Below are 17,754 nucleotides of genomic sequence, written 5' to 3'. Positions count from 1 at the left end.
CCCGTTGCAATGGGATGTCTCTGTGATACAACAAGAAGCGGACTCGGCGATTAGAATAAAATGATCACTAGTAGCTTAGAAGATTGCTTTGATTCATCCGTCCTTCGGTCGGTTTCTTCGTATACCAGAACTGGACCAAAGTATACTGTATTTCTCTGTTATTGAATCAGGATAGTTGGCAGGAATGTATACTCGACGGAGCCGTCTCCAACGTTTCAGATGCAAGTTACAAATTCAAGTGATTCACAGTGTTTTCTAGTAATCCTGTAGAACATCACACATACATATCAGTTTCCGTGATTGTGAGAGGGTTAACTGTGATGTAACGTACTTGCTTGAGGATGCGTGGAGTAATAGGAACGGCGACGTATCGTCGCCGATGATGACTACTGTGGAGGGCTGACTGGTTGCATTCACTCGTTTTGTAGGAACCATCGGGGCACGATGAACGACTCGGAAGACTTCGGAAAACCTGAAAGACTCCTCAGGCTTCATAGGGGTTGTACGGAAAGTTTGAGCCGCCTCAGGAGGCCTCAAGCTGTACTGTAGATGTAATCTATTGATAAAAAGTATTGACAGCGGAAAAGAGGAGTTACTGCATCTGCACACAATTAGAGTAGGCTGAGTGTGAGAGACCAAAGTCACCAATGAAGGACAAGTCATAGAGTGAAACAACTGAGTCTAGACATTTAGTAGCGGGTCCCCATTCTGGTTCATTCAAGTATCTGGGGTTACTTGTAACTTTGGGAGTCCTCTGAGGATATAAATGGATGTCACTGGTGTCTCGTAAATCTATTCGGCATCGTCATGATCGCGGTTGTCCGAATCCTCGTGGGCAAAGACTTTAAAGGTAGTAATCCATAGAGAGTGTCCCGGAAGGAAAGTTTGGTGAAGGTGCAAATTTGGCAGTGGAACAAGAGTGGAACTGCCAATGTTCCTCAACGTTCACACGATGTATTTTTCGGTCCATGGCAGTCGGCGGTAGTCGAGGCGTCGATTCTCAAATATCCCCAATTTCAATGTGGCAATTCGTAATGGTTCCAATTCAAACAAGAAGCGGGAAAAACACCCCTCGACGGTTTCGTCTTTCCTCATTTTTTTACAGAAGGGCTCACACTCCCGCTCGTGATATGGCTTGAAATCGACATTGACCGTATAGATGAGAGCACGTCTTACATACTGAGCTTCCGAATGTGTACCTCGAAGCTATGTATAATGTCCTTCATTGTCATCGTTCAATCAAAGGACCTTTGATCCCGATATAAACCTTCATGAATCATAGGCCAGTATAGAACCAAGGTCCCATCACGCCTTACAACAGTGTACGTCCCGTATATCACTTGAAATGGATGCGAGTTTATAAGACGTATTACGAATCTGTACTACGAACGAGAACTTCCCTCCTAGACCAAGTCCGACGTCTCATCCGTCATTAGAGGAGCAGTTGTGGAGTTGCGGCTCTTTAAGGCAGCTGTTAGGGCCGATTCATATCTAATTCATACCGCTCGAAACATTAGGAGGACAAGTTGTTAGAACGTGTACATATGTATAGCAGGTGGTATAGTAATGCGAATGGTATCTGAGTATATCAAGGGGTAGCAATGCAATGAGGATACAGATTAGCAATTGTGCCGACGAGAAAAACAAAACAAGATGAGTCAATCAAATACATGAAAGAAGAATTTGTCAGAACAAAAGTCAACGACGGCAAAAAAACTACTCTGAGTCATCATCATTAGAGCCTTGGTTTCCTTTGGACTTTTCGTATTGGTCGGGTTGAGTAGATTTCAACACACTACGTGTTCGTGCCGTGAGTTTCAAGCCGAGGCAGCTTTGAGAAATGACTTACTTTTCAATGGCCTTCTGATTGACCTCTGGACTATTACCGTCCCCAACCATAACCTTCACTCCTTCGCTAGGAACGCCATCTTCCACAAGAAACATGAATGCCGGTCCAGGAGGGTACACACCGCCGCTGGGTGGACCTTCGAAAGAAAGTGTATTTCCTGATATGCGGTGTATATCGAGATAGACCATTCGAGAATTCGAGTGGACTGAGTGCGTGACGAAACCTAGATCCATGAGAACCACTGAAGAAGGGAAAACCGCATCAGGAACTTGACAAAAAGTAAAAAGTGCTCTTATCGAATAACGCACATTTCAAATCGCTATCCGACTTTAACCGGTTCACGTCTATGCTTGACGTTTCCTTGAATCCAACGTTCCCCTTGTGCTTCCTGATTTCTGGCCGCGCACCACGCATATAAGGTGGACTCAACCACTCCACCCTATATTCAGTCCCATATTCAATCTCACTACGATCAAGGTTGGGATTACTTCCCGCGATCATGATGCTTGCGTCAGGAGTAAGTGTAGCGACGCTATGATACAAGCGAGGTATGCTGCTCGAGGGCATACCCTGCGAATTGAATCGGCTACCGAGATCAGCAGAAAGGTTATAAAGAACGGGAGTCAAAACAGGATTAGCAGCATTGGATACCCCGACTTGATTAACGACGTTGCCATAACCAGAGATGCCAGAACCTGCACCGTTGACGATGATAATTTGACCAGTTGGAAGAAGGACTGCGTCAGGCATGAGCCGCGCATCAGGCATGTGATCGACCTCCCATCCGGCTTGAATACCTTCCTTAGTCAAGACCATACGAGAGCACTGAGAGGAGGCAGGATCTTGAGAGGAAATTTGGGAACCTGGTTTCTTATCGTCCACCGTGGAGCCTCCGCAAAGTAGAACCTCTGGAGTGTAGTTGTTGCCAGACGAAAGAGGGAGCAACAGGCCAGTTCCAGTCATTGGATATGTCACACGGACGCCGTTGGGGATGGGAGGCAGCCTTTCCTCAGTATCAGTCTTCCAATCATAAATCATTGCATCGTTGTTTGCAGCAAGGAAGACTCGGCCGTCGGGTAGCGAGAACGCGATTGGGAAGAGGTTCGAGTTCAAAGTATCTTTGAGGAAAGGAGAATTAATAGGCATGCCGTTGGATCCATGGATGTCTTTTGGAGGATAATATTCGTAGGTAGGGTTGTTGACCGTATCGTTGTTAATCCATCCACCCTTCTTAGAACCACCGATGATCATAGCGCTACCGTCATCAATCCGAAGAACTGTGTTGTACCATCGAGGGCTTGCCATTCTCACTGAATCATGGAATTCAGAGATACGTATTGAACAATGTCCATCGTCGTCGCAAGGCTCTATAATTCGAATCGCTTGCAACCCATCCTTGTCGCCAAAATCTGCGGCGGAAGTATGGTCTGCAACGACGGGGTTTCCGCCAACGTTGATCAAAGTCCCGTTGCTAAGGAATGATCCTCCAGCGCAGAAAGAGTTGGATTGCATTTCGAGGGGCGTTACTTGTCGAGTTTTGAGTTCAAAAAGACTCGCCCAAGCCGGGTGACCGTTGATCGTAAGAGGATTGTGCTCAACCTTGTCGATAACAATGGCGTGCGTTTCGGATATTACAGCGAGTTGCATGGCATTGACTCCGGTAGATCCATCCACTTCAAGAGTCCAATCAGAAGCTGAGGAACGACGGTGAAACTGGCGACGGAGAGCATGACGCGAGGGCTGTTCAACGCGAGTAACAACAATATCGTTCAAGTCAATGCAACCCTCTCCCGAATTTTCTATAACTAAGCGGTGGAAGCCAGGTTGCAGACTGAACGTAGAGAATTGTCGTTGGTTAAGTCTCAGAGAGGTAGTATTGCAGTAAGTATTGACCACGCCAGCGAGGTTCTTGTCTATATATACCGAGGCGGTCCCATGGCGTTTATCGCAGTTGCCGAACCATTCCACACCAGTACCATTGAAGGAGAACGAAAAAATAGCTTGCTTTTGACATGTACAGTGAACTGCCTTGTGATTGAAGTTGGGAGAATAGACTATTTGCCAGTCGCCTTTATATTGGATGAACGGAGAAGAAGAAGAGTATCCTTTAGCACCAGGAGCAACGTAGTAGGGAGTGAAAGGCTTCGGTGTGTTTGATCCAGGAGGAGTATGACCATTCCAGGCTGGCTCATCAGCAGCTGTACATAGAACAGTGTTCAGGACAACACATATGAGGAAGAGGAGGAATGAGCGAGAAGGGCGAGGATTCATCGCAAAGATTTGGAGACAAAGGAAGACCGAATTAAGCGCGTAGAGTCGGCATCTATTCCGTTTGCGTGGGAGATTATAAGATTATTGCCGAACCTTTAGGTAAGGCTTCTTACTAAAATCTTTCTGTTCATTTTGTAGGGGGGAAGTTGAGCTTGGCCATCTCCCACGGTCATGTGATAGTAACAATTACATCATTATTACTTTGTGTTGGTGGCAAGAACATCATTCAAGGTATTGCTGCTGAATCTGCATTTGTATGGAGAATTTGAGTGATAGAAGCCCAGTTTTGGGAACAAAAAAATTGTGACTAGACTGAGTTTGCCAAATGGTGTTTTAGGCACATCTGCAAAACCTGTTTTTTTGGCTAATTCTCCGAAAGCAGCTGAGAGCGCTTCCCAGCAGCCAAAGCACCCAGAGCAAGGTTGAAATTTTGCTCTCGGTGCTTTGGGTGCTGGAGAGTGCTCTCCAGCCAGTACCCTTGCTCTGGCGAACATACAGGTTTTGCAGATGTGGCACATTGGTTCCCAAAACCTATGAAATACTCATAAAATACTCATAAAGATAAAGATTATGCAGCGTTAGCCACTGTAAATTTTTCCAGACACAAGGGCAAAGATCTAGCCCATTGAAATTGTGTCATCCTGAGCCCAATCACTCAAAGCTTTGAATTTTGTCTGCCAAACTCTGGAAATCTTTTATCCAGCAATTCAAAAGCCATCTTCTGTCTTTGCCTTTACTTCACATAATGCCTAAGGCCATTCAATGAATGTAGCTTGCATAGACTTTAACAGTTCATCTGCAAAACCTGTATTTTCGGTTAAGGGTCTGAAAGCAATTGAGAGCACTTCCCAGCAGTGAAAGCACTCAAAGCGTACTGCTTTCAGTGCTTTCAGCACTGGGATCTGCTCTCGGTGCTTAGCCGAATATCCAGGTTTTGCAGATGTTGCCATTCAGTCCAAAGTGCATATGTGATACTTTCTTGTGTTTGCTCACTAAAAGGTCTACATATTGTCAGCGACTGGTTCTAGTAATGGGTGTTACCAGGTGTCACACTCAAGAAAATCTCAGACAGCGAAGCGATACTGGAAGTAAGCAAAGTTCTGGGCTAAACCAGGTAGAATAGACAAGATCAAAGTTAAGGAAATACAGCAAGTAACTACAGCCTATATACAAGTAAACAACCCTCTGCCCTAGTAATGCCCAACGCCCTGGGTTAGTGGTAAACATGAGTAGAACATAAGTAAAGCAATGTGTAAGTAATGAAAGCTCGATTGCCATGCTGTATATGTGTTGTGAGACTGCTGTGTTTAATATAAGTAAATGAAAAGTGCATGTTGTATCAGTAAGCATGAACAATAGGTCAGGTGACAAGATAAGACAAGATATAGGATAAGGGAGATAGAAGATAAACAAAAGATAAAAAATAAGACAAGGGATAAGGAGAAAGATAAGATGAAAAAGAAGTGATCATAACACATATGACATGGCCATTCAGATTAAAATGACATTTCTGAGTCAGAAGAATTGAGACCCAAGTTGAAGAGGACCAAGAATGTGGCAATGAAGACAGTGCAGGCTGCAAGAAGTGACTTGTCATGGTATTGTAGCTTTCAGCTCAGTTCAAGTAGTTTCAACTTAGCTGTTCCATGTGATAAGTCTAGGTTATGAAGCTCCTATGTCTCTTTCTCCATCTGCAAAACCTGTAACTCTGGTTAAGGATTTGAAAGCAGTTGAGAGCAGATCTGAGGGCTATCTGCTCTAAGCCCATAGCCAAAAATCCAGGTTTTGCAGATGCTCTTCAGTTTTCATTTTCCATTCACCACTATTACACCACCTGTCCCAGTAGCTAATGGCTTCCAAGGGCAAGGCATAATCCTCATAGCAAGTTAGATTTTGCACCAAAGGCATCAGAAGAGGTGGATGTTTTTACTTCCCTGGAAATTTTTGTTTTTACTTTACAGTAGTGCTGCCGCAAGGTCGAGGTAACTTGGACCCTGAACTCGCCCCACCTTGCCTTGGTTACAGATTAGGAAGGCAAGCTGTCAAGCTCTGATGGGCTTGAGTACTTGCCTCAACCTTACTTCCTGTTTAGTTCAGCTGACTAGAGCTGAGTTTTGATCACTCTTAATTACGAACTCACACCCACACTCCTTGTACTTGTACCACCACCACGAAAATATGATTTGATTTTTAATATTTACTATCACTCTCTGCAAGACTTGGTACCAGCTGCCGCACCTACCAACCACTCAGATTGGAAACTGATGGTAGCTAATTGTTCTAATTTGTCACAACAACGCCCCACTTTGCAGGGAAAGGTCATGCTTTCAGACTTTGTTGAATGCAATCAACGACGCGCCCGACGCATTGATCATGCATCCGTGAGGGTATAAATTCATTTTTGACAGATATATTTCTCTCGTTGTCACCTTTTGTTGAAGGATGACGGTCTGTGAGATTTGTGGCAGCCGTGATCTCGAGTGCTGTCAATGTTCACAGACCGTCGGTCAATCATCCTTCCAAATTCAATGTTCATGGCCTCAGCAAGCTTATAGCTCTTACCACGTACATCCTCATCATGCACTTGAACAATCTGCAATGCTCCATCAGACTCGAAGTCCTTATCATAATCAACAATCTACGATGCTTCCGGGTGTCAAGTCCATGCCGCGGGCCTCCATTCCGCCGCTCGGGATTCCGAAGATCTGCTCCTTATTGTTATCTCACTCTTATTGTTCTTTCTCGCTACACATACCCTTTCGTTCTAGTCCCTTCTTATTGTCTTTTACTCTACCCTGCAGGTACTACTCGTATAGCTCCTAGTAGTTAGTCTGGCGCTCCGCACCGCTGCGCCGATCCGTAGATATAAATACTGCCTGTACGCTACTGTAGTTCCTCAGTTTAATTATCAACTTAGATCAACTTAGATCTCCCTTCTCAACTTAACTCTTCTCTAAGTCTTCAGGCTCAACGCCTCGAAGTACGTTCTCCTCGACCTTAGGACTTTGACGTTCTCTGGTCCGCTCCTCGTCATCGGCGATACCGCCGCTCCGACCTGGCTGCTACTTAGCTCCTCTCTCTCTACTCTCGCTCTCCGGGGACTAACGGCGTAACGGCGGTGTTGTTAATAACTTCACTACTGTCCCATTCGTCTTCCGCACTTAGACACCCTGTGGCCTTGGCACGGTTACACGGTGTACATGATCTTAACAGTATAATTAAACTCAATCCGTTAACGTCGTACTGACATATCATTTTTTATGCCTCCGAAAACTCGAGCTCAATCTAGAGCTAACTCCGAAGAAAACACTTTCTTCACTACAGCTCAATCATTTGCCCCATTCTCCGACTCTATCTCTGCTATTGGTCAACCACGTCGCCGTAATCGCGGTTTCGGTCCAGCCACAGTTCCTACTACGTCGACTCTTCCTGAAGCCATGGAAGAAGAACAACAATTTGAGTACAGCACCTTGTATACTGGTGACGGACAACCTGTCCAAGTCCTGACTCCTCGCCGTGGACAACCCCCCGTGGTCGTTCCGGCTCGGGGCCGGTCTACTACTCGAATTGATTCCCCAATCCTCCAAGCCATAGCCCGCCGTACGGGTAAACAACCCCAACGTCGCGCTGCTTCTGAATCTCCTCGTGACCCACCTCCTCACTTCGATTTGGACACTGGTGATCACGATGATCAAGGCCCTCCTGTCGACCCCGACGATCCGGGCGCCGATAATAACAACAACGATCTGGATGACGATTCCGGCAGTTTACCGCGTGGTGAACCTGGTGACCCCAGTGGACCTGGTGGTCCTGGTGGTCCCGGCGGTCCCGGCGGTCCTGGTGGACCTGGTGGACCTCGTTCTCCCATATCTCCTGACATCCCCAACGAGCAACGTGCTATGTTGGAACTCCTCTCGGGATTCAAGGGCTCCATTGAGACCCTTGGTACCGTCCTCGCCGCTCTCGGCCGTCCCTCTGACAGCTCTGAATCTAAGAGCAAGGTCAAGGAGCCCGAGGTATTCGACGGTTCGGACCCCCGAAAACTCAAGACGTTCTTCGTCAATCTCGCCCTGGTCTTTAATGACCGTCCAAAGTACTTCACCGACCAACGGAAGGTGAACTATACCCTTTCCTATCTCAGTGGGTCAGCCAAAGAATGGTTTGTCCCTGATATCCTCGATCCGGATCTCGACTCGCTGCCGGCCTGGACGTCCTCCTTCAAGGCCCTGGTAAAGGAGCTTCAGGACAATTTCGGCGTTTACGACGCCCAAGGCGAGGCCGAAGATTCTCTCGGTAATCTGAAGATGAAGGAAACCGAGAACATCCGGAGATACAATATCCGGTTCAACACCCTGGCTGCCAGTACCAACTGGGATTCTGCTGCCCTGAAATGGGCTTATGGACGAGGCTTAGCTGAGCGCATCAAGGACGAAATGGCGCGTTTGCCCGAGCCGGCGACGCTCGCCGATTACCGTCAAGAGGTTCTTCGCATTGACAATCGTTATTGGAAACGCGAGGAAACTAGGAAGCGCGAGGCTGGTAAGCCTTTTGTTGCTCGGAACCCGAAGAAGGGTTCCTCGGACTTTAAGACTGGTTCTACTAACCAGCAAAACAACTCTCAGCCATCTGGATCTTCGGCGCCGCTCACGCCGAAGCCTAAACCCTTCTCTGGTGGTAAGCCTAATAACAATGGTAAGCCCCAGAACTCTTCGAATTCCGGCCAATCCGGCGGTCAGCGCCCCGCGTTCAACCATCTAGGAGCAGATGGTAAAGTACTTCCCTCCGAACGGGAAAGAAGGATGAAGAACAACCTTTGTCTCTTCTGCGGTGGTAAGCATCAGATTGCTGACTGCAATAAGCGAAAGGCCCGAGAATCGAAGGGCCGCGCTGCCGAGGTTGAAGAAACCCCCGAAGCAACCATTGAGGTTGTTGAAGAGGATTCGGAAAACTAATCCGCAGCTCTTGTTCCCCGGTACGAAACGGGAGCTGCGTTGATCAGGTTCGTACCTCACCTGGGGAGTTATATCTCAACGCGTCCGCTCTTTCCTCTATTGAACGATCTCTTGTAATATCTTTGACTACTGAATTTTCGTTATCCGATTCGGCCGCGCCGGCCGAACCCATCTCTGCTCTTCTTAAATTTCCTACTCTTGTTGATTCTGGTTCTACTGACTCTTTCATCGATACTCGTTATGTTTCACAAAATTCTATTCCTACGACCAAAATCTCTCCTGTTAATCTTCGTCTCTTTGATGGTTCATTATCTTCTAAACCCATTACCGATATGGCAAATATCGCCGTTCGGTTCCCTTCCGGCGAGCTGCTTCTCTTACCCTTTTATGTTACACATTTAGATTCATCTTGTAAAGCAGTACTAGGTTACAGTTTCTTATCCCGCTACAATCCGTTGATTGACTGGGCATCTCGAAACATTACGTTCCGTAACACTTCACACCTTGATTCTCCACAGACGTCTGTGCCTTCTGCTATCAACCCCGTTGTTGCAAAGGTCGCTGTTCCGCTACCGGAACTTTCGCCGTCGGTTTCACCGACAATTCTGGAGACCCCTCCTGGGGACTCACCTCGCTCTCGCTCTCGCTCCCGCGCTCGGACTTTACGGGCCAAGCCCCTTTCGTCCAAATTCCCCTTTGAACCCATCTACTCTTACCCTACGGTCTCTCAATTCGCTGCTCAACTGGAAACTCCTGAGGTCGACATTGCACTTGTCAGTGCTGCAGTCTTTAACAGGGCTTGCAAGGACGCTGGTATGGAACCCATCTTACTTCGTGCTATCCACTCAGAGGTCGCGGCCCGCGCCGCCGACCGCTCCTCCACCACTCCTACTGTCCCTCCACTCCATCCTTCTATCCCAGAAGAGTACGCAGAGTTTGCAGACGTCTTCGACGAGATTGCTGCAGATTCACTTCCTGAACACAGACCTTACGACCTGAAGATTGACTTGGAAGAGGGCGCTTCGCCGCCTCTCGGCCGTATTTACCCTTTGTCTGAAAAGGAGCTAGTTGCCCTTAAAGACTTTATTGACAAACAGCTGGCTACTGGTGCCATCACCCCATCATCCTCTCCTCACGGCGCTCCGGTCCTTTTCGTCCCGAAGAAAGACGGAAAACTTCGCCTTTGCGTCGATTTCCGTGGACTCAATCGTATCACCAAAAAGGATCGTTACCCACTCCCACTCATTTCAGATCTCCTCGACGCTCCGAAAAGAGCTAAAATATACACCAAATTGGATCTCGCTCACGCTTATCATCTGGTCAGAATCGCTGAAGGTGATGAATGGAAGACCACCTTTCGGACCCGCTACGGCTCTTACGAATGGAAGGTCATGCCGTTCGGCCTTACGAACGCCCCTGCGGCTTTCCAGCGGTTTGTTAATGACATCTTCTCTGACATGCTCGATGTCTGTGTCATCGTCTATCTTGACGATATTCTGATCTACTCTGATACGCCAGAAGAACACCGAGAACACGTTAAGGAAGTCCTTCGGCGGTTACGGAAACATCGGCTTTACGCCAACCCCGAGAAGTGCGAATTCAATATGGATACTGTTGAGTATTTGGGTTACATTCTTTCTCCCGACGGATTGACTATGTCCAAGGAGAAAGTTCAGACCGTTCTAGAGTGGCCGGTTCCGAGGAAGGTTAAGGACATTCAGTCCTTCCTGGGTTTTGCAAACTTCTATCGTCGTTTTATTTATAATTACAGTGATATCGTTGTGCCGATGACTCGGCTTACCCGAAAAGGCGCGTCCTGGATCTGGGACAGCAGCTGTCAAGAGGCCTTCGAAAATCTGAAAATCGCTTTCACTTCTGCGCCAATACTGGCCCATTGGGAGCCGAATCGCCCACTTATCGTGGAAACCGACGCTTCCAATTACGCCATTGCGGCTATTCTTTCCATCCAATATGCTGACGGTGAAATTCATCCTCTAGCCTTCCTTTCCAGAACGCTTCATGCGGCGGAACTCAACTATGATACACACGACAAAGAGCTACTGGCCATCTTCGAGGCCTTTAAAGCTTGGCGTCATTATCTGGAAGGCTCGGGTGATCCGGTGGACGTCGTCACCGATCACAAAAATCTTGAGTATTTCTCTACTACCAAGATTCTCACACGCCGACAGGTCCGATGGTCAGAATTTTTACATCAATTTAATATGGTCATTCGCTTCCGACCGGGGAAACTCGGCGAGAAACCTGATTCGATAACTAGACGCTGGGACGTCTACCCTAAAGAGGGGGATATCGGCTACGCCCAAGTGAACCCTCACAACTTTCGTCCTATCTTTACTAACGAACAACTCACTGCGTCTCTTCGAGCTACCTTCCTGGAAGGCTCCGGTTTTACGAGCCTCGATAATCATGGATATCGAAGCCCTACACCAGGCTATCATTCTCGCCCTTCCCGCCGACCCGAGCTCCGTTGCTGGTTTGGCACTTGCCAAAGATCCTTCCAATGAACGTTGGAGCTTAGGTAGTGACAAGCTACTACGCCTGGACGACCGTATTTATGTTCCTAATCACGGCGATCTTCGCCTTCAAGTTCTCCGCTACTTCCATGATCATCCACTCTCCGGCCATTTCGGCCAGAACCGCACTCTAGAAGCTGTACGTCGTCAGTACACCTGGCCCAAGGTCAGAGACTTCGTACGTGACTACGTTACCTCTTGCACTATCTGTGGGCGCAACAAACCTCGCCGTCATCGGCCTTACGGGTTGTTGAAGCCTTTGCTGGTTCCGGTCCGACCATGGGATTCCATCTCCATGGACTTCATTGAGCAACTGCCAATGTCGAATGGCTTTACCGCTATTCTCGTCGTTGTGGATCGATCTTCCAAGCAAGCTATCTTTATTCCAACTCACGACACCATTACTTCTGAACAACTAGCTGAGCTTTTTGTTATTCACGTCTTCTCTAAACATGGTGTCCCTAATCATGTCACTTCTGATCGTGGTTCTGAATTTGTTTCGGCGTTTTTCCGGGCTCTCGGTAAAGCGCTCTCCATGGAACTTCACTATACCTCTGGATATCATCCGGAAGCCGATGGGCAAACTGAGCGTGTCAACCAGACTCTCGAACAGTACATCAGGATCTATTGTTCCTACCAACAAGATGACTGGTCGCCTTTACTTCCGATCGCCGAGTTCGCCTATAACAACGCTCCCAATGCTTCCACTGGTATTACTCCATTCTTCGCTAACAAAGGATACCACCCAAATATCACCGTTCGGCCCGAGGTCGACATGAAGTCTGATCTAGCCAGAGACTTCGTCGTCAATCTCGATGAACTCCACGTCTTCCTTCGAGAGGAAATCCTTTTAGCTCAGTCTCGTTACAAGGAACAAGCTGACAGGAAAAGAATCTCGCACCCGGAGTTCCCGATCGGCTCCGAAGTATTTGTTCTTGCTAAGCACATTCGCTCTACTCGTCCTACTGAAAAATTCTCAGAAAAATATCTTGGTCCTTTCAAGGTCATCAGTCGACCTGGTACTCTGTCTTACGAGCTCAAGCTCCCGGATTATCTTCGCCGCATTCACCCGGTCTTCCACGTCTCACAGCTGGAGCCGGTTACGCCGAATCCTTTCCCGAATCGTACTCAATCTCCTCCACCTCCAATTGAAGTTGATGGTGAAGAGGAGTACAACGTTGCCGAGATCCTGGACTCTAAACTGGACAGAAGGTATAAGCGTTGTCCTCTACGTTACTATATTCGGTGGGCCGGTTACGAAGGTACCGACGATGAATTCTCTTGGGTAGCTGCTGATGAATTACATGCTGACGAACTGGTACCCGCATTCCACACTCGATACCCTTTGAAACCTGGACCTTGATCACCCAAAATCATTTTATTCCTTTCCCCCGTTTTCCGCCGCGCTCCGCCGAAGTTTACTTTGTGCGTTTAGAGGGTAAACACGATGATAGCAAATTGAGTGTTTATCTCTTTCTCTTAATTGCTTACATTCTCCTTCTATCTACTATTTCACTTATATTTCTTTCACACTTAGACTAATTACACTTCGTACTAATTACTTCTTACGCCGCTTCGCGGCCCATTCGCTTTCCGATTTCAAAATCGAGTTAACATTTTTTTTTATATATACAAAGTCCAAAAAACAAAATTATATAACGAAGGCAGGGCAACAAGAAGAGTACAAGAAGATGGCCGAAGGCCGATGTTCGATGTCCGATGTTACTCTACTCCGCTCTCTCCTTCCCTTTCTCCGACCGGGCCTTCTTCGGCGCCGGTTCTCCCTCTTCTTCTTCCTCCGCCTTCCTTTTTTCCTCCTTCCTCTTCCGGTTCTTCTCCCTGGTGAGTTGCAATTGGAGCTCGAGCTCCCGTTCCTCGTCAGAAGGATCCGGCGTTGAAGGGCGAGTTGGGGCCGGGGGCGAAGTTGGATGGGCGCCGGTGACTGAAATCGAGCCGACGGTAGTGGTGGTTCGGGTGGTGGTGCGACTAGAGGACATGTGTACTTGGAGTTTTTGGGAACTTGGCCATAGCGGCAAAACCTGGCCCTTTTTTATAGGGTCAAAACTACGCACGGACCAGCGAAAATTTTCCTTCGAGTTGTACGGGGTGTACGGTGAACCGCGCCAATTCCCGGTACTAACGGCTTTTGAAAATTTTCCTGCTGACTGAAGGGCCAAATCCCCGATCCTGACGGCCTTTAAAATTTTTCCTTGGTGACTAACCAACTACCGGTATTAATGGCTTTCGAGGGCTCAAGCCTAAGAGGGGGATACTGTCAAGTCCATGCCGCGGGCCTCCATTCCGCCGCTCGGGATTCCGAAGATCTGCTCCTTATTGTTATCTCACTCTTATTGTTCTTTCTCGCTACACATACCCTTTCGTTCTAGTCCCTTCTTATTGTCTTTTACTCTACCCTGCAGGTACTACTCGTATAGCTCCTAGTAGTTAGTCTGGCGCTCCGCACCGCTGCGCCGATCCGTAGATATAAATACTGCCTGTACGCTACTGTAGTTCCTCAGTTTAATTATCAACTTAGATCAACTTAGATCTCCCTTCTCAACTTAACTCTTCTCTAAGTCTTCAGGCTCAACGCCTCGAAGTACGTTCTCCTCGACCTTAGGACTTTGACGTTCTCTGGTCCGCTCCTCGTCATCGGCGATACCGCCGCTCCGACCTGGCTGCTACTTAGCTCCTCTCTCTCTACTCTCGCTCTCCGGGGACTAACGGCGTAACGGCGGTGTTGTTAATAACTTCACTACTGTCCCACTCGTCTTCCGCACTTAGACACCCTGTGGCCTTGGCACGGTTACACGGTGTACATGATCTTAACACCGGGTCCTTATCATACACCACAGTCTATTCCTTATCTTCCACCGCACTATGATGCAACTTATAATTCATTAAATATTTCAACTAGTACAGCCCCGAGGAGTGTGAAGCAGAAGAATACAATGCCTGGTATGATTTCTCTGTGCCAATTGTCATATCATCTTGATGATTTGCAGGTACTCGTGGTCGTGGAACTGGAGCCGCAAAAAAACGGCCAAGAATATCACAAGAATCGCAATTGTCCACTCCTTCTAATACATCATCTCAACACCGCGGTATGCTTGTATATATGTACTTCTCTTGAGCTCGAGTTTGATGAATGAATCTAGTCTTAGAGATATTGCCATCACCTTTCAGTGATTCCGAGGGTGAAGAAACTACTCAGTTAAGTCCAGAGTCTTCATCACAGCATGTCGGACCTACTGTACCTGGTGTGGGTCCGATCGATGATATGACCTCAGGTGCACCGCAAGCATTCGTAGCTGGGACTCATTTTGGCTCTTTGGTGAACGAGTCAAGGGTGGGCCAAGCACAAATAAATTCCGCATCTCATATCTGGTACTTTGTCCGTGCTCTCAGCAGTCCAGATGATTTTACGCCTACATCATCAACAGAACCTAAGAAAAATTGGGAGATGCGACCTCCTGCAAAGAAATTTTCTCATCTAAGTTGTAAATTCTGCTCGTATGTATTCAATCTTTTAACTTCATATCTATTTATTCACTTGCAAAGCAGAACTAATTGTAAACCCAAGATCTGGCGCAACTCTGATGGTCAAAATAAAACCATCCTCCAACATCTCTTGAGGCATCACCAGAAAGCTTGGACAAATACTGTAGTTCTGAAGAAACTCAAGGGATGGGAAGAAGTAGTCCGGAAAGCTGATCCCGATACAAGAAGTAAGATACCGAAAGAGAAATTGCCATTTACAATTGAAGGCTTCCGTGAACGTTTAGAACGTTGGGTTGCTGTTGATGATCAGGTACAGTTTTACACACTGCCACAATGATTACAACTCAGCTTTTCCTCTAGTCAATAGCTGTTGTTGAATGCCCAGAGTTTTGGGATCTGCTTTGGTATACTGGAACTGAGCTCGAAGAATCTGATATTCCTCATCGCACAAAGCTTTCAGAGCTCATAGATAAGCGGTTCAAATCGGAGTACAACAAGGTTATCAATGAGATACGGGTATGTATATGCAATACTTTTTCGCAGTGACTTTATTGATTGCATTTGACAGAATTCCCTTGGTCGACTGGCTATTACTGGTGATATATGGTCTCGTATCAACCTTGAGGGCTACTTAGCCATCACAATCTCATATTTGCATCGGAAACCTTCTGGAACAATTGAAATGCGCACTCAACTTGTCGCATTCTGCCATGTGACAGCTAGTCACACTGGTGCTAATATTGCAAAAATTGTAATGGATATCTTGACGGACCTTGGGGTTTTAAACAAAGTTCCTAAGCAGTGTTTCTTTCACAGTATCCACCAATTACTTATCTTTCCATAGATCAGGATGGTCACACTTGATAATGCGAGCAATAACAACACTATGATGACCAGTGTTGCCGAGGAGCTCAAAGTGCTGGGAATTCCATTTGATGTTGTCGGAAATCGTATACGGTATGAGATTCAAATAAAAAACTATTATTTACATGCTCTAATATTGTAAAAAGATGCTTTCCACATGTTGTTAACATTGCAGTAAAGACTGGTCTCAAGCACCTGACCATGCTGCTTGGTTCTGCCACTGACAGTGATCTTGAAGGGACCACTGATTCTCTGCATCTGCCTGATGCCTTATTTGAAGACAACGACTATGCAGATGCACTCAAATGTAATGTTGTTTCAGCTGCGACAAGTCTTGTTACAGCTATTCAAGGTTCGGGTCAGCGCCGTGAAGATTTTAAGCAAATTATCGAAGATGGAAACATGGCAGAGGGTTGGGGAGTTGGTGACTCACTGCGACCATTACACGTTGTGGAATTGCTCAAGGATGTTGAGACTCGATGGTCTTCAACATTTCTTATGATTGATTGACTACTTGAGTTGTGGTTAGTAAGTGATCGGTTGCATTGTTTATTCATTCTTACTTCACTCAATGCAACACATCCACTCAATAGGCTGTTGAGAAGTTTCTTGACAGACATCCAGAGCTTGATAAGCACCTGTCAAGTCCATGCCGCGGGCCTCCATTCCGCCGCTCGGTAGTCCGAAGATCTGCTCTTATTGTAATCTCTTCCTATTGTTCTTTCTCGCTACACATATCCTTTCGTCCTAGTCTCTCATTATTGTCTTTTACTCTTTTGTTCTAGTCTCTCCTTATTGTCTTTTACTCTACCCTGCAGGTACTACTCGTATAGCTCCTAGTAGTTAGTCTGGCGCTCCGCACTGATGCGCCGCTCCGTAGATATAAATACTGCCTGTACGCTACTGTAGTTCCTCAGTTTAATTATCGACTTAGATCAACTTAGATCTCCCTTCTCAACTTAACTCTTCTCTAAATCTTCAGGCTCAACGCCTTGGAGTACTCCCTATTATAACCTTAGGACTTAGACGTCCTCTGGTTCGCTCCTCGTCACCGGCAATACCGCCGCTCCGACCTGGCTGCTACTTAGCTTCTCTCTCTCTACTCTCGCTCTCCGGGGACTAACGGCGTAACGGCGGTGTTGTTAATAACTTCACTACTGTCCCACTCGTCTTCCGCACTTAGACACCTTGTGGCTCTGGCACGGTTACACGGTGTACATGATCTTAACAGCACCGTTTGACTCCCAAGCAGATTGAGGTCCTTCTTGACATTCAGGAATACCTATCGTATGCACATATGGTTCAAGAACTGCTATCAGCACGGCGAACACCAACACTTTCAGTTGTACTGCCACTTTATGAGAAGCTCATCCTCGAACTCAATGCTGCAAAAGAAGATCTGCCTAAAATCAGCCACGCAATCAGCGCATCTGTTGCAAAGCTCGAGGAATACCTCCAGTATGCCCGGCAGAATCGAGTTTATGTTCTTGCAATGGGTATGTTGTGTATTATCGATTCCTCTATTTATATCTCTAACATTATCAGTACTACATCCTGGGATCAAGCTTGATTGGCTTATGAAGCATTGGTCTACGGCCGATTTTGTGAATGCGAAGTCGGTTGTCCGTACTGCAGTAAGTTATTGCAAATATGTTTGTTGAATGTGATTATCAATTAAATCCTCAGATGCTAGAGTATCGACAAGCCAACCACGAGTCAACTAAACGGACCTCGAATCCCTGTACACCCCTTCGCCACACAGTCTCTCTATCATCTGCTTCAT

General features: G+C 46.9%; 2 protein-coding genes across 2 annotated transcripts; one reads left to right on the top strand and one right to left on the bottom strand.

Moving 5' to 3' along the window:
- Positions 1–1,716: 1,716 nt before the first annotated feature.
- Positions 1,717–4,120, bottom strand: C8R40DRAFT_1049299 (glyoxal oxidase N-terminus-domain-containing protein; the record flags this gene model as incomplete). The annotated part of the gene is made up of 3 exons (XM_046224555.1): positions 1,717–1,795; positions 1,850–2,090; positions 2,158–4,120. The coding sequence occupies 3 exons, from the start codon at positions 4,118–4,120 to the stop codon at positions 1,717–1,719; spliced, it is 2,283 nt and encodes a 760-aa protein (XP_046084735.1).
- Positions 4,121–15,527: 11,407 nt separating this feature from the next.
- Positions 15,528–15,780, top strand: C8R40DRAFT_1026093 (uncharacterized protein; the record flags this gene model as incomplete). The annotated part of the gene is made up of 2 exons (XM_046223082.1): positions 15,528–15,623; positions 15,676–15,780. Coding segments are annotated over 2 exons (201 nt in total), but the record flags the coding sequence as incomplete, so codon positions are not given.
- Between the last annotated feature and the right edge of the window lie 1,974 nt (positions 15,781–17,754).

The sequence above is a fragment of the Lentinula edodes genome, assembly GCF_021015755.1.
Source record: "Lentinula edodes strain Le(Bin) 0899 ss11 chromosome Unknown C8R40scaffold_25, whole genome shotgun sequence".
Classification (NCBI taxonomy): Eukaryota; Fungi; Basidiomycota; class Agaricomycetes; order Agaricales; family Omphalotaceae; genus Lentinula; species Lentinula edodes.
The sequence above is the reverse complement of the archived record's forward strand: the minus strand, read 5'-3'. Positions and strand labels throughout refer to the sequence as shown.